The sequence below is a fragment of the Rhipicephalus sanguineus genome, chromosome 7 (genome assembly GCF_013339695.2).
Source record: "Rhipicephalus sanguineus isolate Rsan-2018 chromosome 7, BIME_Rsan_1.4, whole genome shotgun sequence".
NCBI lineage: Eukaryota > Metazoa > Arthropoda > Arachnida > Ixodida > Ixodidae > Rhipicephalus > Rhipicephalus sanguineus.
Window position 1 is genome coordinate 158,220,264 of NC_051182.1, and position 22,432 is coordinate 158,242,695.

Below are 22,432 nucleotides of genomic sequence, written 5' to 3' on the forward strand. Positions count from 1 at the left end.
AAATCTCCCACCGGCACCACCTTGGAGGTCAAGATCTGGTACTAGCGTTAAGACTGGTTACGCACTACGACGGGGATGAACGGGTGCCGCTTTAAGGAGCTTCGCCCCTAAAAGAAGGAGGCCAGGCCTGTGCGCAATGCGCAGCACAATAACAGTGAAACAAGACGGGCCAATAGAGCCCGTAGTAAACTCTCTTGGGGCTTCTAATAATAGTAGACTTGCAAGGTACCCACTATGCCATAAATTATAATTTTTGTGAAGATGGGATGCACCCACTACGCCATTATTTGTCATTCTGCGGAGAAGCGACGTACCCGCTACATATTTGTAAGGCATTATGTGCACTTTGTTGACGCGGTAGCTTGTGACGTTGAAGAATTATGGCTGAGCCCCTTGTAATGGGTTGGGATCTTTAAACAATCAACCAATAATGTAATTCGCATTGTGTGACGCCCGGCAGTTATCTTACTTTCCTGCCACGCTATAATATATATGTTAGCGTGATTCCTTGGCATTTAAATAAGTACACTTGCCAAGTAACCCCTACGCTATAAATATTGAAATTTCTGTGAACTAGTGACGCATCCAATATACCGTTATTCGTCATTATTTCATTTATTTATTTATTTATTTATTTATTTACAATACTGCTACTCTCATTCGATGTCGTCGCAGTTGGGCAATACAATAATTTTTAACATAAAGTATAAACAAAAAAGAAATGTAGACGTAAAAACTTGCAAGCATTAACAGGACATGAAGATCATAAAACAATTGAGCAGTACAGAAGTTACACACTAAATATGTCAATATTACACAATGTATAAAATAACCACAAGATACAAAGCAAGTTATAGCCATTATACAAAGCTAAGACCTTGCCGAACGGCGATAGAAAGAAAATATATCATTCAAGAAAGGCAATCATGTTAGCATTGGTATCGTGAGGGAAAAGGAAATAAAACAGATGTGACAGGAATAACAAGCACTGAAAGCATATTTAAAAAAAAATAGCTATACTATCGTGAAAGGAACGTTTCTAAAAAGATGTGTTGCTTTAACTAACGGACAGTAGATCTGGACCGGTGCGTCTGGATGCATATCTGCTGTTTTGCGCGCACAGTTTTTTTCTATCTGTGCAACAAATTCTGATAATGATTCGGAGTTGGTGATACTGGCATCAAGTTGGTTCCATTCCGCTATCGCGAGCGGAGAAGCGAGGTACGTGCGACACACCTGTAAGGCATTATGTTCACTTTGTTGTTGCTGTGGCCGATGACTATGAAGAATTATGGCCCAGCCTTTTGTATTAGGTTGGAAGCATTTAACGACCCACTGGTTACGCAATTCGCATTGTGTGACGCCTGGTTGTTATTTTACTTGCCTACCACGCTGTACCACACATGTTAACGTGGTTCCCTCCCGACATGAAACGTGCATAGGGTCTTTTTGCGAAAGTGTTTCAAGCACCGGCATGGCCCGGTGTTAAAATAATACTTACGTAGTGATATTGCGCCTCAGATATGCGTAATGTTTGCTTTTTGATCGATGATGTACACAAGTATGGACCTACACACCAATTCAAGATGGCTGGCCCTTGGGCAAGTGGTTCAACTTTGGCCGGGTGGCTGAATCGGGTGACAGACAGACAGACAGACAGACAGACAGACAGACAGACAGACAGACAGACAGACAGACAGACAGACAGACAGACAGACAGACAGACAGACCAAAATTTCTGCGTTTAAGTTCCCCAAGAAAGACTATCGTCTTTAATACTCGGCTGCCACGCCGAAGGCCATAGTTGGAGTCCTGTTCCAGCCTGGATACTTTAGTTCTTATTTCTTTTTTTTTTCTTTTTTCGCGCGATAGCGGTTGCGGACACCTGCGGCGGGGGAACCCTACGGCGCCAAAAACGGCTGTTGTTGTGATCTTGCAACAGTTTCCGCTGCAAAAGGAAAGAAAGAAATAAATTCCCGCACCCCTCTCCGGCGCCTGACCAGTCCTGTCCCCCACAGTGTTACGAATGATGCCCATGAGGAACTTTACGTATCGCTGCTCGTCGACTGGTCCTCCGCTTTTTTGTGCGCTGTAGGTGTTAAGATGAATTGCCAACATGCCCAAGCTCACGTTCTTTCATGGTCCTCCGCGCTACGAAACTGCGCCTGAGCGTTACGACAATGTGGTTTTGGCCACGCAGTTGTTGAGGTCATCACGTATTTGTTTACCCCTTCAGTGCCTTGCACAGCGCTCTCTTATCACGCCGCCTGCAAGTATGTAACAGGAGCAACATGTGGAGGAAGCCTCGTCGTTGGTTGCGCGCCGATGACGTAAGTCGCTGACGTCCTATTACGTTTCAAAGGGGGCGTGGTCACGACGACGGGCTACGCCTACCCCTCACAGCGGCGGAGAAAGGCAGAGAGGCCGAGTGCGAAACTGAGAACCAGCCGACGCGGTCACAAATAGCGTTGTTTATACCCTGTAACTTTCTTATCACAGCAATTATTCGCAAGGTTCTTTGTGCGGCAGCGCGTTCGCGTCAGTACAAGTGCGCAGTTATCTCACCATTACGAGTTTTTGACCATGTGTGTTGTTTACTAGCCCTTTAACACTTTCGCCTTAAATATCTTCTGCTCACCCGCACCAATCATTTTTTTCCTCAAGCCACGAGTATTTGCTCCATGCATTCGTCGATGATGAGAGGTACAAGCCAAGCTGTATATGGCCGGGCGAAAAGTAGAGCAGAGTAATGTAGAGCCTTGCACCCGTGGCACACACCCACGCTGGGGGATCAGCCAAGAAAGGGGTAGTTTTGAAAGAAAATTATGAAACTATAAGTAAGATTATGTCTATTAAGAAGATGAAATAAATTAAATACACGAAAATAAAGAATAAATAAAAATATTAGGAATACATAAACAAAAAAATTCACCTGTCCTATGCTCGCAAAACCCCTTTGCGTTTATGTGCCGCAAAATTGAGCAAGCGCCGTTACTCGCTGCTGGTCAACCAAAACTGCGGAAGTCGACAGCGGGCAAAAACGTACGTACCACAGAAATTCGACAAGTGTCACTAATCGCCTATAGCCCAGAAATGACGCAAAATGGTGCCCACGCGCGGCAAGCACCAATTGAGATTTCTGCGTAGAAGCTACCTATATCTGAGAAAGACTTGAACGAGCCGTCGTGATTAACCTTGCGGTAAATTCCTGGGACGCATGTCTCAGCTTAACTGGTAAACGTTCTGGACGGAGTGCTTGGTCAGGGCTGTTTTTTTTTTAATGTACGGTATATTCATCCGTAATTTTACATTACGCCACGCTACATACAGGTACGGTAGATTCCTCCGTAATTTTTTCATTATACAACGCAGCACACACGTAAGGTAGATTTCTTCGTAACTTGAGATTATAGACCTTCTCACAGACGGCTCCATGGGCGCCACCATAAACCTGTCTGGGCTGCGCTAAATAGGCGTTACCCTCCAAAAAGGCAACTGCCGAGGCTGTGACGTTAGCCTTTGTACTACCGCGCGCAGCGAAGCATGGCGGCGTTCTTTCTCTCCTGTGAAAAGGTCTATAGAACGCAGCATACACTGGAGGCGAAAATGCTTAAGACCCGTGCGCTTAGATTTAGGTGCACGTTAAGAGCTCGAACTTTCCGGAGCCCTCCTCTACGGCGTACCTCATAATCATATCATGGTTTTGGGATGTCAAACCCCAACAATTATTAATTTTGACGAAACATGGACGTACAGTAAGTTCCACCATAATTTTACATTACACAGCCCAACATACGCGTACGGTAGATTGCTACGTAATTTTACAGTATACCATGGCAGATACACGCGCGGTAGATTATTCCATAATTATACATCACACCACGCAACTCATACTTACGAATTCCTCCGTGATTTGACATTTTACCACGCCACATACACGTACAGTCAGTTCTTCCGTAATTTTACATATCCAGCGCAACATATGCGTACGGTAGATTGCTCTATAATTTTACAGAATACGACGGAACATACACGCACGGTAGATTTCGCCGTAATTATACATCATACCACACACTTACGAATTCCTCCGTAATTTGCATTGTACCACGTGACATACACATATGTATGTTGAGACGAGGGCTTATCTTTCGCTATAAATATGAACAACCCAAATAAGCGGGCACTAACACACTGAGTGCAGAGATAAGGTGGCAACGTTTCTGACGTAGTTATCAGAGGTGCGTGTCAAAGGCCCCGAAAGGTGCGCACAAGACGTCATTCTGAAACACAACTCGTGCTCTTTCGCTTGACTTCACAAGGGCGGCGCAATCACGAACCATGCTCGAAGCGTTGCTTCTGAGTTTCGTCGTCACGTTTGCTACATGGTTCATCATGTAAGTACGATTGTGCAGACATGTTTAACAGTAATGTAGTTTGGACTTGTGAAGAGTTAGACTTATGAAGTCTCAGAACTGGAAGGTTTAGACTTGTAAGCTAATAATAATATCTGGGGTTTGCCGTCCCAAAGCCACGATATGATTATGAGAGACGCCGTAGTGGAGGGCTCCAGAAATTTCGACCACCTGAAGTTCTTTAACGCGCACCTTAAATCTAAGTAAACGGGCCTCAAACACTTTCGCCCCCATCGAAAATGCAGCCGCCGCGGCCGGGATTCGATCCCGCGACCTTCGGGTCAGCATGTCGAGCGCCATAACCACTAGACCACCGTGGCGGGGTCTACTGCTCCGTACTCGCGCCGGCTCATTGTTATAAAAACTAGTGTCGTTTATGATTGTTCTGAGACATTTACAGGATACTTCCCGCTAGGCAACAACGATACATACATTACGAAGGTGCGCGGTAAACCGCGAAACGATGCGTATAGCGATGTCAACTGTTTAGGCTAGCGCAAATGGACAACGTAATTGTTCGCTGCGATGCGCGTGATGTCCAGGTCGACAAGCGTTCGTGAACCTCTGCGATGTAATTAATCTCCAGGCAGAAAAACCGGAAAGATCGAAAATGTGAACACAACGTCTTTTCTTTCTTTCGGCACCGTGAAAGCTTGAAGAACCTTAGAACTTATGTTACAAAAATCTTAGACAACCTTCATTGCAATCGCACCCTTACATCTCACCCCCCCCACCCCCCACCCCACCGGGAGAAAATTTCTTTCAACTACGCCACTGCTTGGAGGTCGGGAACTGCGGACGCGCTATCGTCTGTATATAGCACTGTTGATAAGAATGTTGGGAGCGCCGAGTTTTCAACAAATAAAATGTAAGAAGGCCTCACGTAATTATTATTACGGGACACAAAAATGTCCACTAAGGCTGCAACTGTTTTAAAGCGTATTTGACAAAATATGGGACGTGGTGGCCGCCCTCCATAAATGTGTAACGGGGCATCAAGTCTGCCCCACACCATTGCTTAGTCGCGTCCAACCTGTGCCTGCTTTATAACAGGACTGAAACTTGGGCTAGTTGGTCGCACTTCATACTGGAACGGCAGCGCAACTACACACGGACAGAAGAAAGAAGGTACCCGTAACACAGCGCTGTACCTGTTTAATATGCCCGCTTACGGTCATGCACCTTTTCGACGATAACCGCGGCCGAGGATCCCTGATGTTGCATGTTAAGAATTGTTTGCTTCCATCTTTGCCCTCCGGGAACCCGGGGACCCAAGGCAGGACGTTGTGAGAAGCACGTCATGACTTAATTTTTATTTTTCCATCCATTGCGAAGCTGGGTTTATTTGTTTTTTTTTTTTGCTCAACCACGTGGAAGGGGGCGTCTGGTAGATCTTCGTCCCCCCCCCCTAGTGGAGGACCCTGGCCACGCCTATGCTCATAATTACAGCAAAACCTTAAAGATAATAATATTAATATCTGGGGTTTTACGTCCCAGGACCACGATATGATTATCGATAGACGCCGTTGTGGATGGCGCCGGAAATTTCGGCCATCTGGTGCGCTTTAACGTGCACTGACCTCGCACAGTACACGGGCCTCTAGCATTTCGCCTCCATCGAAATGCGACTGTCGTGTGAGCAGCCGAGCACCATAACCACTGCTCCACTGCGGAGGACAATACCTTAAAGAGTAAAAAAAGAACTGTAGACATTCCCACAGCATACGGTGTTGTGTGTTTTTCAGACAACGCAAGAGACGGCTGTCGTTTTTTAAAGACCTCGGAATCCCAGGGCCTCCTCCAAGCTTTCTTTCAGGCAACTTGTCTGAACTTATACAAAAGGTAAAGCTTGTCATGAAAAATTTCATTACAAAATGCACACGATGGTCATTTTCTTTTTTCTTTAACGAGTAACATTACAAACCAGGATTGAGGATCTATCTGAAAATGTTCCTAACAGTGAACGGCATATTGATTTTGAAACTTTCAAGCATTCAGTTCTTGTCTGCGCCAATCAAAACTGTTTAAGAAACGTTGAGCACGAGAGAAAAATTAGCGAAGGTAAACAACTTTGTAGCAGTGTGACTAATACTGAAACGTAAAAAGTCGGGTCCTTTATTATCACGATATGACCTGAAGAGACAGTCCAAACATGAATTCACATGTTAAAGCCGGCTGGTTTACTGGCTGGCAATGAATCTTGAGTGTCTTAACTATCGAAAAATTGTATTTACAGACCTCACAAAGAAAATGGGAAAGAGCTGACCCACTTGCATTTTCTCAATTGTGTAATTCAGTAGTTAATTTCCATTGCTTCTTTTTAGGGAACGCTGGTTAAATACAAGGAATGGCTGGACAAATACGGCGACATTGTAGGGTACGTCTTTTTATTTTCTTGTTTTGGGGAAGCAAGGGTAGTGGTCCTATTTTTCTTCTAAAATACGCTTAATTATATGAATAATAAAGCACTGTTACCCTGCTCGATGACGCTAACGAAAATCTATATACCTGGAGTGATGCTCTTATCTGGGTTAGGTACGGTAGCTCTATTTTCCTTTACACAACAGTTAGTGGTTCGTTGCTTATCGTAATATATCGCGTCCACGAACACACGTATTAGAGTGCAGTACATCTTTACCTCAAGCATTAGCTATTTTATACTGAAGGTGTATCTGTGCAGCACTGTTACTTGGGAACATATGCACATATTGCCGTCACGTCTGGCCAATATTGTCTAATGTAGTTACACAAATTGCCCCCTATAAAACTAGTCGCAAACCAGTAAAAGATGATAAATTTGACAAGTTTCCCGCACCGCAATCATCTTTATCAAGTAATACTTTGAACTAGCTGGCACATTATAAAATGTCTTCTTCCGGGTAACCTTCCTTTGTGACGTCACTTTTCAGTTTCTACAACGGTGCTCACCCGTTTCTTATCGTGAAAGACCCTGAGCTAATCAAGAAGATCCAGATAAAGGACTTCCACAATTTTCATAGCCGAGGGGTAAGCACAAATAGTTTATATTTCGTGCTATATTTTTGGCGTACTTATGAATCCCTGTCGAAAATTACGGCTATACTTGCAAACTGGATTTTGTAAAGTAGAAATTGGAAGGAACTTATCATCGCAAACGTTTTCTGGGAAATTGCGTGCACCATACGCAACGCTCAGATGGTGTAAGATAAGTATTGCTTGCTGCCACACCTGCACCATTCACCAGCACCATTCAGATACGTCCATAAACTTTGCAATCGAGATCATTTATCATTTCACGTCGCTACATTTTATTGTTGTTTGATTTCATTGTTTCACGCATGACCGTCGTGTTGCCTGTAGCAATAGAATTGTTGCGCTTCCCAATATGAGAAGGGCTCCTAATTTTTATCTTTATTTATATTCATAAAATTTATTTTTTATGCCATTTCGTATTCTATCCGAAACTTTGAATATTCTCTCACCCCCTATACAAGATGTGCAAAGCGATTTCAGCAACTCGCACTGCGAAAATTAACGCAAAATGGCGCATAAACATTTCCAGATTTCGTCGGGATTGGCCCTTAGCCACCCTATCAACAAATACAGCATTGTCATCGCTCAGGGTGAGCGCTGGAAAAAAATCCGCAGCCTTGTAACACCGGCGTTTACGACGAGCAACATGAAGAAGGTAAGCGACTGCGATGTGGCTAGTTCGGCGGCAAATCACGCATACTAGACAGTTTTATTGCCGGAGCCCCTTCGAGGCTTGCGTACGTAAGCCCTCGCGTTCTTCGTATACACCACAGGTGCGACTGGGAGTACAAAGTATTGCCCTCTGCATTGCCTTCTGTCCTCCTTTTCTTGCTCCTAACCCTCACATCGCTCCTCCTCACTCTCGCTTCTCTTTCCCATCTTTTGCTATACTATACTGTACATGGTTATGCTATAGATTACGCTCTTACTTCCCCCTTTCCCTCATTCTCGCCTTAGCATCAGTTCTCCTCATTTTCCTTTCCCATCCCCTTGCTAAGCTATTCTATACAAGGCTATGTCCAACGATGCGAGAAACAGCACGAAACACGAACGGGACAGTGAAAGAGACGGACCAAGCGCTCACTTACAACCAAGGTTTTATTCCCTACATGGGGGTATATATAGCACACGCAACATGAAAGGAAGGAGAGGAGAATAGTGACGTGGATCTTCGTTCACGAATTCTATGAAAGCTTCTGAAAAAAATAAAACCATCATCCACTAGACAGATAGGCAATTTCCCTGGTGAGGAGCGCTAACGAAGGCACACTCACGCACATATCACCTTTTTTGTCAATGCAAAATGCCTCATAAATCTCACGTGCTCGTTGATCGCTGTACCGCCGACGTATCTTACATTGATCGAAACACGCCAAATGATAAGAAACACGCCAAAACGTTTGTTGAATGCTGTCATTACGCGGTATACGAAATCCCCCTCTCATGCGGTCGCTGCTACATCGGCCAAACTGGTCGGTGTGTAAATAACCGCCTCAGGGAACGCCGCAATCTAATGCGGGGTTCTGTGGGCAGCCACCTAGCTGCGCACAGCTCCGTATGCGGCTGTCATGCAATGTTCGATCAATGTAAGATACTTCGGCGGTACAGCGATCAACGAGCACGTGAGATTTATGAGGCATTTTGCATTGACAAAAAAGGTGATATGTGCGTGAGTGTGCCTTCGTTAGCGCTCCTCACCAGGGAAATTGCGTATCTGTCTAGTGGATGATGGTTTTATTTTTTTCAGAAGCTTTCATAGCATTCGTGAACGAAGATCCAGGTCACTATTCTCCTCTCCTTCCTTTCATGTTGCGTGTGCTATATATACCCCCATGTACGGAATAAAACCTTGGTTGTAAGTCAGCGCTTGGTCCGTCTCTTTCACTGTCCCGTTCGTGTTTCGCGCTGTTTCTCGTATCGTTGAACATGTACCAACCGGCCCAAATACGCACCTTAGTAAGGCTATGCCATGATTAACCATCTCCCCTCATCTTTTCATCCCTCTTCGTCTTTTCCACCCCCTTTCTATACTGTACTATGCATGACTGTGCTATTCTCGGGGCTGCTGGCACGCACCCTCCGAGTTTACTGTCTGCGACACCGGACATACTCCGAGCTTAAACGGCTCCGCTGTTAAAATACGTACGATAGGACTGCCGCCAGTCCTTTCATACATGTCTTTTTCGCCGTCGTCACTCGTGCTGTTTACGTACGCTCACCTTCCAATTTTTCGTGCGACTGCGTAGATAACGGGTGATCGAACCTACTCTGTTTATCTCTCAGATGGCGAGCCTCATGGACGATAGCTCCAACGAGTTCCTCCAAGTCCTCGAATCCCTGCAGAGGAAGGGCGAAGCCCTCGAGTTCCGGGAGCTCTTCCAGAGGCTGACGGCGGATGTCATCATTCGATCAGCGTTCGGTCTCAAATCCGACCTGCAGCAGAAGGACCGAAAGAAGAGCACAATAGAGTCACTGTTTCGAGAAACGTTGGACAGCTTGCAACAGTTTCGTCGTACGTGGATAAATTTCCTTACCAGTAAGTTCAGGGATCGTTTACAGAACTTCAATGAGGAGCACCAGAAGGAACGTGTGTGTACTAGTAAATTTATTTGATTACCACTCTTGATTGAGCCGCTCGACTGAGCACTTAGCTCTCTCAGGTTTTGTTCTCCAAGCAAACATACAAAATTTGGGACTTCAATATGGCATATTCTCATCGAAGCTCCTTTATGTATAGGCCAAGGAAGGAAGGAAAGCAGGAGAGAGAGGAAAGCCGCGGACGTTAACAGATTTAGAATAGCCGGTATGATACCCTAAAGTGAACAAGGGGATGGGGGAGTTTGAAAGTTAAAATTGTAGAGAAAGTGAGTGAGGGTGAAGGAGGCCAGGAGAAGACATCCGCAACGTCACAGTCCGCCAGTTTTGTGTGGTACACGACATCACCATTACTTTACAGCTGCTCGTCCAAGCCTGTTGTCCTTAAAATTTCAGTAATGTCTTTGTCGCCTTCACCCTCTATGGCTTTTCAGGATGACATTCCAGGATGGTTACTGGCGACATCAATATGTTGTCAAGGCGAGTTAGAGCGATTGCGAGTGACCGTCTCTCCTCAGTGTAGCAAGGACATTCACAGAAGATGCGCTGCAAAGTCTCCTCGATACTCCTTTCCTCACAAAGAGCGTTGTAAGCCATTCCTATACGAAAAGAAAGAATTCATGCTGATTCTTGGGGCCCGACATATTTTGCGGTACTGCGGAAAGTACTGCAAGGAACGAAAAAAACTGTTTCTATAGCAATCAGACAATTCTTATTTATAAAAGGCTTGTCACGTGGCTTTGCCGTCATCTTCGCCGTCATGAAGCAGGATGGAACCCACAGAGAGCCGGTGAAGACAGAAAGTGTGTCCCCTGGTTAACCTCCCGGCCTTTCTTTTGTTCTCATCCGCCCCTCCGAGCACACTAAGCTGCACACTCGATACGACTACCAAATAAAACACAAAGAAAAAGTTACATTTCGTCGAACTGAAGCACGTATAAGGAGATGGCTTAAGTCTTGTCCATTGAGCGTGTGGTTCGGGGACATTCTGTACCTCGCAGCCTAGAAAAAAAAAAGACGGCCCATGAAATGAGCACATTCTGATGACTGCATAATTCTTTTTCATGTTTTTATTGTTTCAACGCGACTTACTACGTGGTTTCCTTCCAGCTTGCTTTCCAGAGTTTACTCCTTTGTGGAGATTGACCATATCGTTCTTTTCACGGCACAACAAGACTGCGCAAGACAAGAGCTTTGACGAGATCACGCCCATCATACAATTTCGTCGTGAAAACCGCGAGGTAGGTCTTTAAAACAGCTATCATCAATGGTCGATCCTTCGCAGAACTTTATAATTTTTCAGAAGCGTTTGTGGTGGCTCAAACATAAGGTAACGAAAAAATCTCAGCTTAAGCAACGTTTAAATACGTCCATACGCTCCTAATGATACATGTTCATACCACAGACAAGGGCTGCATGCTACAAGTGCTCTGTAACACTCATCGAATACGAAGCGAAGAGATGTAATACCATCAGATGTAAAAGCACCAGATGAAGTAATTCATGACGTCAAAATCTTCTCTGATTTTTGAATTCACGGTGACGTCACTGCAAAACATCAATGAAGCCGTCAAGTAACGTGATATTGCACTGAGATTGAGTGAAGGTAACGTTGTTCGTATAGCAGCTTAATCGCTAACATTATGTAGCATTACATAACAGTAGTTGGCGTTTGTCATTGCTGACGAACAATAGCCGGCACTAGTCAACATTAGTAAGCGTTGGCAGTATACTCGCAGATACATTATTAATCATGTCCCTGGTTTAATACTGGCTATATCCAGGAAACCAGACGAAAAATGTCCGGTTCCCTGGCTATGTCTAGCACTTTAAGCGGGACCTGATTAAGAGTGTACGGCAATTGAATTCGGTAAATCGGTACTATTCCAATCTGTACTGGCTGCAGAGGGGACCAGGAAAACGTTATCTTCACTGTCAGCAAACTTCACTATTACAAACTTTACTATTACAAACTTCTTCAATGAACCGTTTCAGGAAGGATAGATGCGACCTTCTGCAGCTGATGCTCAACGCTGAAGGGGAGGATGCACAACTTGTCAACGTGCATTCGCTCACGGCATGCCGGCGATGCTGACAGCGCATCTGAAGGTCCTAGCCTCTTCCACCTTCTGATAACATGTATCGGTATCGGTTAAGTCTTTTAATCGTGACCAATGTCTATGCACCTCGTCTGTGCTCTATCTTTCAGGGAACCAGCCTGAGAAAGTAAATGAAGATGGGAAAAAGTGCGTCCTGACAAATACTGAAATCTTGGCGAATGGCTTCGGTTTCTTCGTAGCAGGGTAAGAATAACTGCAAGCCTGATACTTATTTCTATAATGTTAAGCTTAAATATTGTGGTAGGCTGCTGCGAATTCACTTTGACAAACATAAGTTTCATTGCAACAACAGAATGTTTATTTTGTTGTGGTAAACATGAGCATACACTACCGAAGTGCGCTATATGAAGTGCGCAGCACAACCTGTATTCTTCATAAAATACGGTGAGGAGTGCAAACACGGACACAAGAGAAGAGCAGCAGGACGAAACCAATGTTACATAAGAGGTCGTTAACAGGAGGATCGCTATCTAATAATTCCTTGTCGAGAGTCTCATGGTCGAGAGTGCTAACGCACACCAAAGTTCAACGAATTCGCGGTGTTACTTAGGCTCAAGACTGAAGGAATGTGCCTAATGATTGAGGTCTGGCATATCAATAGTAGTGAAATAACATGTGTCAGCCATCATTCGATTACTTACATAAAGAAGAGAGGAAATGACTAAACAATTATCCACTGCGTAGATTCGCGGCGCAGCTATCTCTTGGAGGATTTACAGGTGGCGCCACAATACAGGCGAATGCGCAGATGAGTTATCACGTTTAACATTTATTTATTTATTTATTTATTTATTTATTTATTTATTTATTTATTTATTTATTTATTTATTTATTTTCACATACTGGAGCCCTACTCAAGGCTATTGCAGGAGTGGAGTACACTTTCATAAAGAACAAACAATTACGCCGTTCACAAGGATCACATAAAAGCAAGACAAAACAAAATAAACAGAACCAGCAATACAGTAAAATCTCGTTAATTCGGATTTCATGGGACCGAACAAACTCTCCGAATTAACCGAATGCCGAATTATTGAACGTATCAAGAAAACAATTAACAAATGTCTGTTTCACCAACGCACTTTCATTTTCTTGATGAATACGTAAATCCAGTAATATTTTTGCATAAGAGCAGTGCAAAAGCCGCTATTTTCTTCATTTGCGACTTCCTTCACAATGTGAACGCGGTTCAAGACCCCGTGTCCTTAACAGATTACGTACCAACAACGTGATTGTGGATGGCTACCACGTCTGCCTGAAAGCCGGCGGCCATTTCGACTGTCCGCGAACGCCGTTTTCGCTGCTCGGCGTTGCATATTTGCGGCGCTTAGTGCTTGGCGCGCTCAGAGGATCGTCCGAATTCAACCGGACTGCGGCCAAATATGATCAAATTAACGATAGCTTGATGCCACTTGAACAATGTATATGCTGGCCGAGACCAGAGAACACGTCTGAATTATGCGATTTTTCAAATGAACGAGTGGCGAATTAACGAGCTTTTACTGAATTATCATAACAGTGCTTCTACAAAATCTGATGGCGCCATTCGCGAACAGAACCGAGTAAACCGTTGCAGCTTTCAGTAACTCTCGAAAGACAACTGTAGTAAAAATTTTGATGTGCGTAAAGAAAGGCTTTAATTGTAGAATGAAGAACAGCGCTAAAAAGACGGGACAAGAAATTACACGAGACCACAGCGCGACCTTCGTGTCCTTTCCTGTCCCGTATTTTTAGCGCTGTTTTTCCCTCGTAATCATGAACGAAGCAGCTCAAATGCGTACCCTACTAAAGGCTTTAAGTTGGGGCTGTGATAATGTCTAGTTGAAAGAGTACTGGCATACGAGATGTATTAATCCGAGTATAGATAATAATAATACCTGGGATTTTATGTCCTCAAACCATGATATGATTATGAGGCATGCCATAGCGGAGGGCTCCGGAAATTTTGATCATCTGATGTTCTTTAATATGCGCTGACATCACACAGTACCCGGGCCTCTAGCATTTCGCCTCCATCGAAATGTCACCGCTGCGGCCGGGATCGAAACCGCGACGTTCGGGTCAGCAGCCGATCACATCCGAGGATAGACGACAAGATGAATGGAGAAATGAATGTAACAGCTTCGAGGAATCGGTATTCAATCTGGCGCATAGGATAGGCAGTTTCAAAAGGTTCATTGCAGATGAGTCTGAAAAATTACGATCATAGCGATGGCAAATGAAACGAACAGTCCTCGTTTGCACAAATTCAATTTTGTTAATGCCGCATATTTCACATGGATTCCAGATACATGAAGCATACTCTAATATAAGGCGAATAAGCGTTTTATACATTAAACGGCAGGAAGGGGAAGGTCCAAGCTTGCGATGAAAAAATCTGTAAACACGGGGTGGGTGCTCGAGCTGACGTTTCGACAAGTGGACTTGTCTTCTCAGTTCCAGCCTTGAACAAGTCAAGTCCACTTGTCGAAACGTCGGTTCGAGCACCCATCCCCTGTTTACATTTTATACATTAGTCACTTAGTGCACTTGAGAGATTTAGATAACGTGCCTCGTAAGTAACCTGACTTCCTTTAGTGCTTTGATTGTAATGCAATCAATATGCTGCGACCACTGTATGCGAGAGAAGATAACCCCAAGGCATTTGTACATTTGTGCCCGGGGGATTATTGTGTTGTTGAAAGCGTACACATGCTGCAACAAAAGTGGGTCTTACTTCCGTCGCAGCGCGCCTTCTCAGCTAATTGTCGTCATCTAACTTATTTTATTCTCTTCTCTCGTGTCCATGTTTGCACGCCTTACCTTGTTTTTACGATGATTACTTACTAGCTATAGCTCAGTTTGCTCGCATTCGGCAAGCTATATATGTGCACAGCACAACCAAACGTGTTCTTTTCTATACTCGGTCACAACCTGAGAAAAAATGTGGGCTCCTATCACAGCCATCGCTATCTTTCCCTCAGAAAATTTGCATAAATGCTCCGTCCAATAGCGTTTACTCCTTTTCGTGACGTCAAGCACTTCACGAGTGTTTCCGATAGCTGACTTTCCAATACACACCCTACGTTTGTGTCGCTGGTTTTAGGTAGATAAAACCTAATGAAAACTAATAGATAGCGAAGATAAGGAATGTATAGGGGACGTTAATTGTACTGTTTTAACTGTATTGTAGTAATTGTGATATAATAAGAGCAAAGTAAAGTGGATTACAAGGACACTTGCCGCCGGCAGGAACCGAACCTGCAACCTTCAGATAACGCACCCAAAGCTATGCCAAATAGCTACGGCGCTGGTCGTCCCCTCGTCCACTTTATCGGGCATTTATGTACATGCACATCTGGCGAGTCTCAATCAGCGCCATGACGGCGAGTTAAGGCATGAAGTTGAGTGCCGAACACTCTTTTTTTTTGTTGTTATTGTTAGCTGGTGTGACATAGTTTTGAATTGGAAACTGGAACGTCAAGGTAAATTTCGTAAGGAACTCTGACATCGCAGTTCGGCCAAACGTAACGTTTCGGGTAATGACGATGAGCCTTTAGCTCTTAATATGTGTAGTAGTTACACTAGCCGGGCAAAATACTTATGGTTCCAGGGGAAACCAGTAAGCACGACTGTCTTTTCCAGGTGAAGAGCAGGTGCGCCGCGGTTCCGTGGGTTTAGCTGACATAGTTTCTTGCGTTGAAACCGAGGTTAGTAAAAATGCAGCGGCTATGTGCGGTATAAATTACAGATTCGAGACGACAGGCTCAACGATGGCTTTTCTATCATATCTCCTCGCAAAACACCAGGACATTCAAGACAGACTCAGAGAGGATGTCCTTGCCGTCCTGAAGAGAGACGTATGCCATTTTATGAACCCTCTCTTCGCACTTTTTTTTATTATTCGTTTGACATTCCCTATAACTACATTGTTTTCCAGGGTGCCTTCACGTACGACAACGTCTTCGGCATAAAATACCTGGACCAGGTTATATCGGAATCTCTTCGCTTTTATTCGCCGGTAGTAGGGTGAGTAAACAATTACACCATTTCCCGCTAAAGGGGACCACGAGGCGATGCGAAGCCGGAGCACTTGCACGATCGCGTTCCGTTGGCGTTCTTTTGGCATGCTACCGACCTCGCGTCGTGGAACGCGAAGAGGAACGCTACGCGCGTCTTGTCTTCCCTGTAGCCTGGCCGTTATTTCTCACAGGGCGAGCGGGGAACGCGGTCGGCAGGCGTGCGAGAGGGGGGCAGCGTAGGAGAGGAGAGATAGGGGGAGGGGACGCGCATGCGCTGGTGCTCATCGCGGCGTTGCGCAGGAGAAAATTTCGGCATGTCTAGCCCGCGTTTCAGAGGAAGAGTGGAAAGGGGGAGGGGAGAGGGGAAGCGGTGAGGGGGAGGGGAGGGGGAGGGGAGAGGGTGAGTGGAGAGGGTATGCGCATGCGCAGTAAGGGTGGTCACGCCTCACACCACCACCACCACCACCGGATTGATCTCCGCCATAAGATACTTCGCATCTAATATGTTACCAATGCCTCTCTTTAATCAAAGCAGAGATTCAAGGTTAATATATTGGGTTTGGTAATGATTTCTATGTCTCATGACAATTGTGAAAAATGTCTATCAGAAGTGTTGAAATAAAATCTTCTCTCGTATTCCAACATGCAATATATTGCCAGGCGCACTTGCGTCATTTTTTTTTTTTTACTGCTACAGGATTTCACCGGCTGAGACGGCTCGTGTACACGTCTTATCACTCGGCGCAAGGCACTCGTTGATCTACCGCAACCTTCTTGAATGTCTTCGATTTATGCTAAAAGACTAGGCATACAAACACGAACCCAAGAGAGAAGTCAAGGCGCCACAAACGCCGTGGTCTTGACTCTATTTTGTGCCCATGTTTGTACGCCCAGTCTTTCAGCATGAATGCTTACCAACTAGCTCAGCCTTCCACTATTCTAAGTTTTCGATTATTATCATGAAATTGCCTTCTTGACGCCATTAGTGGAGTATACTTGGGAACGTATGCTAGCACCAGAGATTATTTATAAATAACCGACGATGTTATAGCCATAGATAATATCTAGACAGCCGACAAGACAACTGTGCTCGTCGCTCTCGTGGTACCGTAAGTGTTGTTTCTGAGCACATGTTAATCTGAGACTTCTATCTATAGTCGCTGCTTTCTTCACCGTCAAAGTCTCGCAACAGTGTACTCTCCAAGCTCTTATGTCACAGTGAACTGAAATTCAGTTGAAACAACGCTGTAGCTAACGTTGCTGTCGCTTTTCCCTTCGTGATGGTGATTCAATCACTTATACATGCTATTTCTTGGACAGGTTCACGACAAGAAGATGCGCTCGTGACTATGTACACAAAGGTATAACAATACCTGCTGGAACCAGCATCGTTATTCCCAACCACCACCTGAGTCATGACCCAAACTTTTGGGAGCAACCCGAAGTCTTCGATCCTGAAAGGTGGCAACATTTCTTTAACACGTGATTCACCTGAACGACGGCCGATTGATGCATCGCACATATTCGAATTTGCAAAATTGGCCTGTTTGCCAGATTTTGCTTCCCTTCAATTGCCACTTTTGCTACTGTGTCCAATATCAAAATTTCTCTGCAATACACAGTTCGCTTGCAGGACTTCACTTTGCAATCGAAAGCTTAGACGTACACATTTCCGTCCAAGTTCGACCCACAGTATACGGAATAACATATAACTTCCTATATAGCTGCACATAGCTGTTCATAACAAGCGCTTATCTTGTCCAATGTCCACTAAGACGTCTTTTAGGAGGGATTTCGCCATTGCTGAAGATGTTTTTCAGGTTATGGTTCCTATAATTTTTGTAATGTGATAACTTTTTTACGATAAACTCTATTTTTCGCGACAAAACTTATAGAAACGGAGTAGCCGAGGCGATGCAAATCTCTACCTCTGCACAGAAAGCCAGTTAAAACAGAGCTCAACACTTTATCGCGCTCGGCTTTTAAAAATAGGTGAATAATAGAAACACCTTCAGGAACTACTATCATGTATTGTTCGGTGATGTTATGCTCTTATTAAATCTACTCCATAGGTATTCGTGGTGTTGCACAAAATATATTTGCAGTACTCATGGTTGAACAACAGGCTGACATTTATTTTCGACCACAAATATGCACACGAAAAAAATTTACAATAAAAGAACTTATTAAAACTTGGAAGTTTTACTCCGTAACTGTGGGTATAATGCAGCTGCAGGATTCAACTATGCAGAAAGTTGAAACAGGCACCGACAATAAGGACGACTCATTGTGCCTCTGCTCAATTTTGTCTATTTTAACCTGTCAGAGGCGCACTATGTCTACAAGTATTCTATTGCAGTCTGTTACTCTGAATCACCATCGGTTATTCTTCCTTCGAGCTACATGCCCGACCAGTGCCCATTTGTTATTGATTATCGACTAAGATGTCTTTAACACCTGTTTGTTTATTCCCTGACCCACGCTGCTTTCCTGTTGTACCCTTAAGGTTACACGTATAATTTTTCTTTCCATGACTCGCTGCGTAGTGCTCAAGTTAAGTTGAACCCAATATTAAATTTGATTTCAAGAGACGGCAAGCGCACGAAGGGGAGGCAGAGGATTGGTTGGGCCGATGAGATTAATAAGTTTGTGGTGATAACGTGGCCGTAGCAAGCAAAGGGCTTGGTCAATTGATGAAATATGGGAGATGCCTTAGCTTTGCAGTGGACGCAGTCGGGCTGATGAAGGTTCTATTACAAATAGCTCCAACGTAAGCCGTAACAAATTTACTTTTTTTTGTTTTAACTTGTTTTGCAGATTCAGCCCCGAAAACAAAGGCCATGTTGATCCCGTGGTGTACCAGCCTTTCGGCCAGGGCCCTCGCAACTGCGTCGGTATGAGATTCGCCCAGCTGGAGATGAAATTAACCATGGCCAAATTACTGTCAAAATACAAGCTTCTCCTAGATGACCGCCACATTAAGGTTCGCACGCTCTTCGTCGACTAATCTATTTCATGTTTTCACAAAGTCCCAGGTAGCTTTCGTCTCCATCAAGCATACCTGACTTAATCCATAGCCAAGACATTCGTTTCGTCTCTGACGCTTGGGAGTTCGTAGCAGCACAAGTAAGCCAGAGGCGACTGAAAGAGAGCATTCTTTTCTCTCCCTTCTGATGTTCTTGAGCTGTTACTAAGTCGGAAGCATGTTTCGCTCAGTCCTACATTTGCCTATATGACGCGTCTTAACTAGCAGGAACTAAAAACGCATGATGCTTAAAAAGGGAAATAGTTAAGGACCTTAAAGTTTCGTTTCAGCATCTTTAATGACGCTCTACCCCTAGGCATTTCGTGAACCTTTGGCTCAATTGGGTAGGCTGTACAGTGAGAGAAGTTTGTTCTGTATTGGGCACGGGGCGTATTTCTTGCACAGATCCACGATAAAATAGACTGCTCTTTCAAAGAACTCATTCAAAGAGTTTAGCTGCGCTTCACCCTGCATGGATCCGCAACCAACACAGGCACCGCGCCATTGCGCTGTCAAAACAGATCGCAGAGGCCATGTAGAAAGAAGCGTGTGGTTTAGATCCGATCCGCGAGGTACCACGGAGATTGCGGCTGTTTGCAAGAAAACTATATACTCTTTCAATGAGTTCGTTCAATTAATATAAATTAATTATCATGACGCTTAATTGCCTCCTAACTAAAATATTCTCAGATATCCTATGTAGACTAAGAAACTCTTAATTCGAACCATTACCTCCTTTTGATATGAGCCTTTATTTTTTATTGGGATATCGTCCCATTCGGGCCAACACCGAAGTTCTGGTTGTCTGGGGGCGAATTCCGGTGGGCTCCTCGAAGGACATATTGTCGCTAGATGCTAGCGTCATAAAAAACACTGGTAATTAATAACCCCGTTATCTGGTTTCATTGTAGGGAATCACTTTCGTTACGAAACTTTCGCGATTTCGTGATGCGAAACGATCAATACGAGGCTGCGAATATTTACGTCATCCATCGGAAAGAAGCTTCGTTAAGCTTGGGGCTTGCATCGCACAGTCTAAACTGCATTGTCCTCGTATGGTTGAGTGCTGCCACGTCGCGACAGTGGCTATGTTCCAGGCATGCTTTTAACACACATTGCTGTGTGTGTGTGTGTGTGTGTGTGCGTGTGTGTGTGTGTGTGTGTGTGTGTGTGTGTGTGTGTGTGTGTGTGTGTGTGTGTGTGTGTGTGTGTGTGTGTGTGTGTGTGTGTGCGCGTGTGCGTGTGCGTGTGCGTGTGTTCTTCGCTAGTCCTTGTCTGTTGTGCTGTTGTTTTATCTACTTTATCCAATTGCTTTCAACGTTCACAGCGCACTGAAGGAGCAAGGCTCAGATGGGAGGCGCGGACACATCCTTGTGTCCAGTTCCTTTAGTGCGCTTTAAACAATGAAATGGATTACCAACATGCCAAGCAAGCTTACGCTCATCTAGTTATATTGTACAATCGATCATAGGAACCTAGCATGCAGCATTGTGCTTCGTGGTCCTAATGTGGCATGCACTCGTCCCATCTTTTCTCTTTCTTTTTTGTGCCAGAGATACCAGCCAAATGGTCTGATTGACCATTCTCTACAAGATTCTTTCAGACGACAACTTAAGACTACACTGAGCCGTTCAGAGTACACTATGATCATAGCAGCATAAGTGACCGAAGCAATGTTTCTGTAGAGCCAACAGTGCAACGGGGGGCTTTGTATTCACTGAAGCACTAATGTATACAAGTACTCTTGCAGAAACCATGGCTTTAGAGACATCGACAATTCTACCACTACTGGTCATTTCACTTGCGTGTTTTTGTTGTTTTTTTATTTTGTTCTTTTTTTGGTTTTGTTTTCTGTGTGAACTGCATTTCTTGAACAGCGGTTTGTCCTGATCAGCAAAAGCACGCACTTGGCCGTATAAGCCTGGTTTGCACGGTGATCCTTTGAATTCATTCAGACACACAGCAAACTTGAGCAGTCATCTACAAATCCTTTATTATTACAGGAGAAAGACTTGGAGCTTGAATCCACCTTCGTCCTCGCGATGCCCAAGGATGGAATCTGGCTTAAGGTCGAAAACGTTGTCTGACCATATCAACATGGCTTGCAGCGTCATTCGACAACGCATTCTACGAAAGCGGTGTTTTGCACAACATGTTACTCAGTTTCTGCATAATAAACTCGGGCTTAAATATATCGTCAGCTCACAGTGCTGTAATTTTACGCGAGTTACAAGGGCATTCGCGTATTTGCGGAACTAATCAATGTGGACGATTGGGCAAATTGGTAATTCATAATTCCTGGTATATTCCCCAGACGAAAACAGAGACGATAAAAGGCAAGCGCGGACTGTGATCTGAAGGTTCATTATGAACAACATATATATATATATATATATATGTATATATATATACACATACAGAGAGTCAAAAAGTGAAAAAATACAAAGGAAGCAAATTTGTGGCGAAAAGCAAAAATTAATGGACAAACGCACGATGCGAATGAGATGTCTCACTGGCGCCTCCCGTGCGTGCGAGTTATCGAAGCAGAGAAAATGACGCGAGGACCAGGTGCATGCGTCAGTAAACCTTCCTATGCTCTCTCGGACAAATAGCTTCATTTCATGGCAAATGGCAAACTCCAAAATAGAGCCATAAATGATATGGTGAAATTTCAGCATCTAGCGCACAGCACAAAACAGCGACCGAGTGACAATCGACAAAGCAAGGCGTTAATATCCAACAGATTTATTTTAAGAACTTTGAAAACAAATTTGTTGGAAGTTAGTGCCCATCTTTAGATAAAGCTGTGCGAAGTTAGCGCCTGTATTTGTCGGTTGTCACTCGGTACTTGTCTTGTGCTGTGCGCTAGATGCTGAAATGAAACACCGACGTTGCCCGAACTTATGTGCTTTCCAGAATAAGGAAAGTCTGATAGATAAAAAAAATCGCCTTTAAATTATAGTAATTTTTCCATTAATAGTATATAAGGTAGATGGGTTAGTGAATAATAATTTCCATTATAAAAGCTTTAGTTAGCCTTGTTTATAGTTCATTAAAATATATTTGAAAGGGCTACTCAAGCGCTGAAAACACAGGCAATTTTCCATAGTCCTGAAGTTAGTGAAAATAGCAAAGTGACGTATGGTGGTACGTAGTGCCTGAGTCTTGGGCTATTTTGAAGTGTACTTATCACGTGTAGTACTTAATCTGTAATAATTTAAGGTCTCATTAGACCGTAGACTGCGCCGACCAAAGCAAAAATTTAAT

The 22,432-nt window shown here is 44.1% G+C and overlaps 1 protein-coding gene across 1 annotated transcript; it reads left to right on the top strand.

Moving 5' to 3' along the window:
• Positions 1-4,274: 4,274 nt before the first annotated feature.
• On the top strand, positions 4,275-21,358 carry LOC119400364 (cytochrome P450 3A8-like). Its single transcript, XM_049418061.1, is given in 15 exon segments — positions 4,275-4,394; positions 6,158-6,254; positions 6,737-6,789; positions 7,322-7,418; positions 7,954-8,079; positions 9,708-9,960; positions 11,130-11,260; positions 12,019-12,099; positions 12,101-12,128; positions 12,229-12,322; positions 15,870-15,978; positions 16,059-16,147; positions 17,461-17,601; positions 18,958-19,123; positions 21,169-21,358. Coding segments are annotated over 15 exon segments (1,605 nt in total). The 5' UTR covers positions 4,275-4,338; the 3' UTR covers positions 21,253-21,358.
• Positions 21,359-22,432: the final 1,074 nt, after the last annotated feature.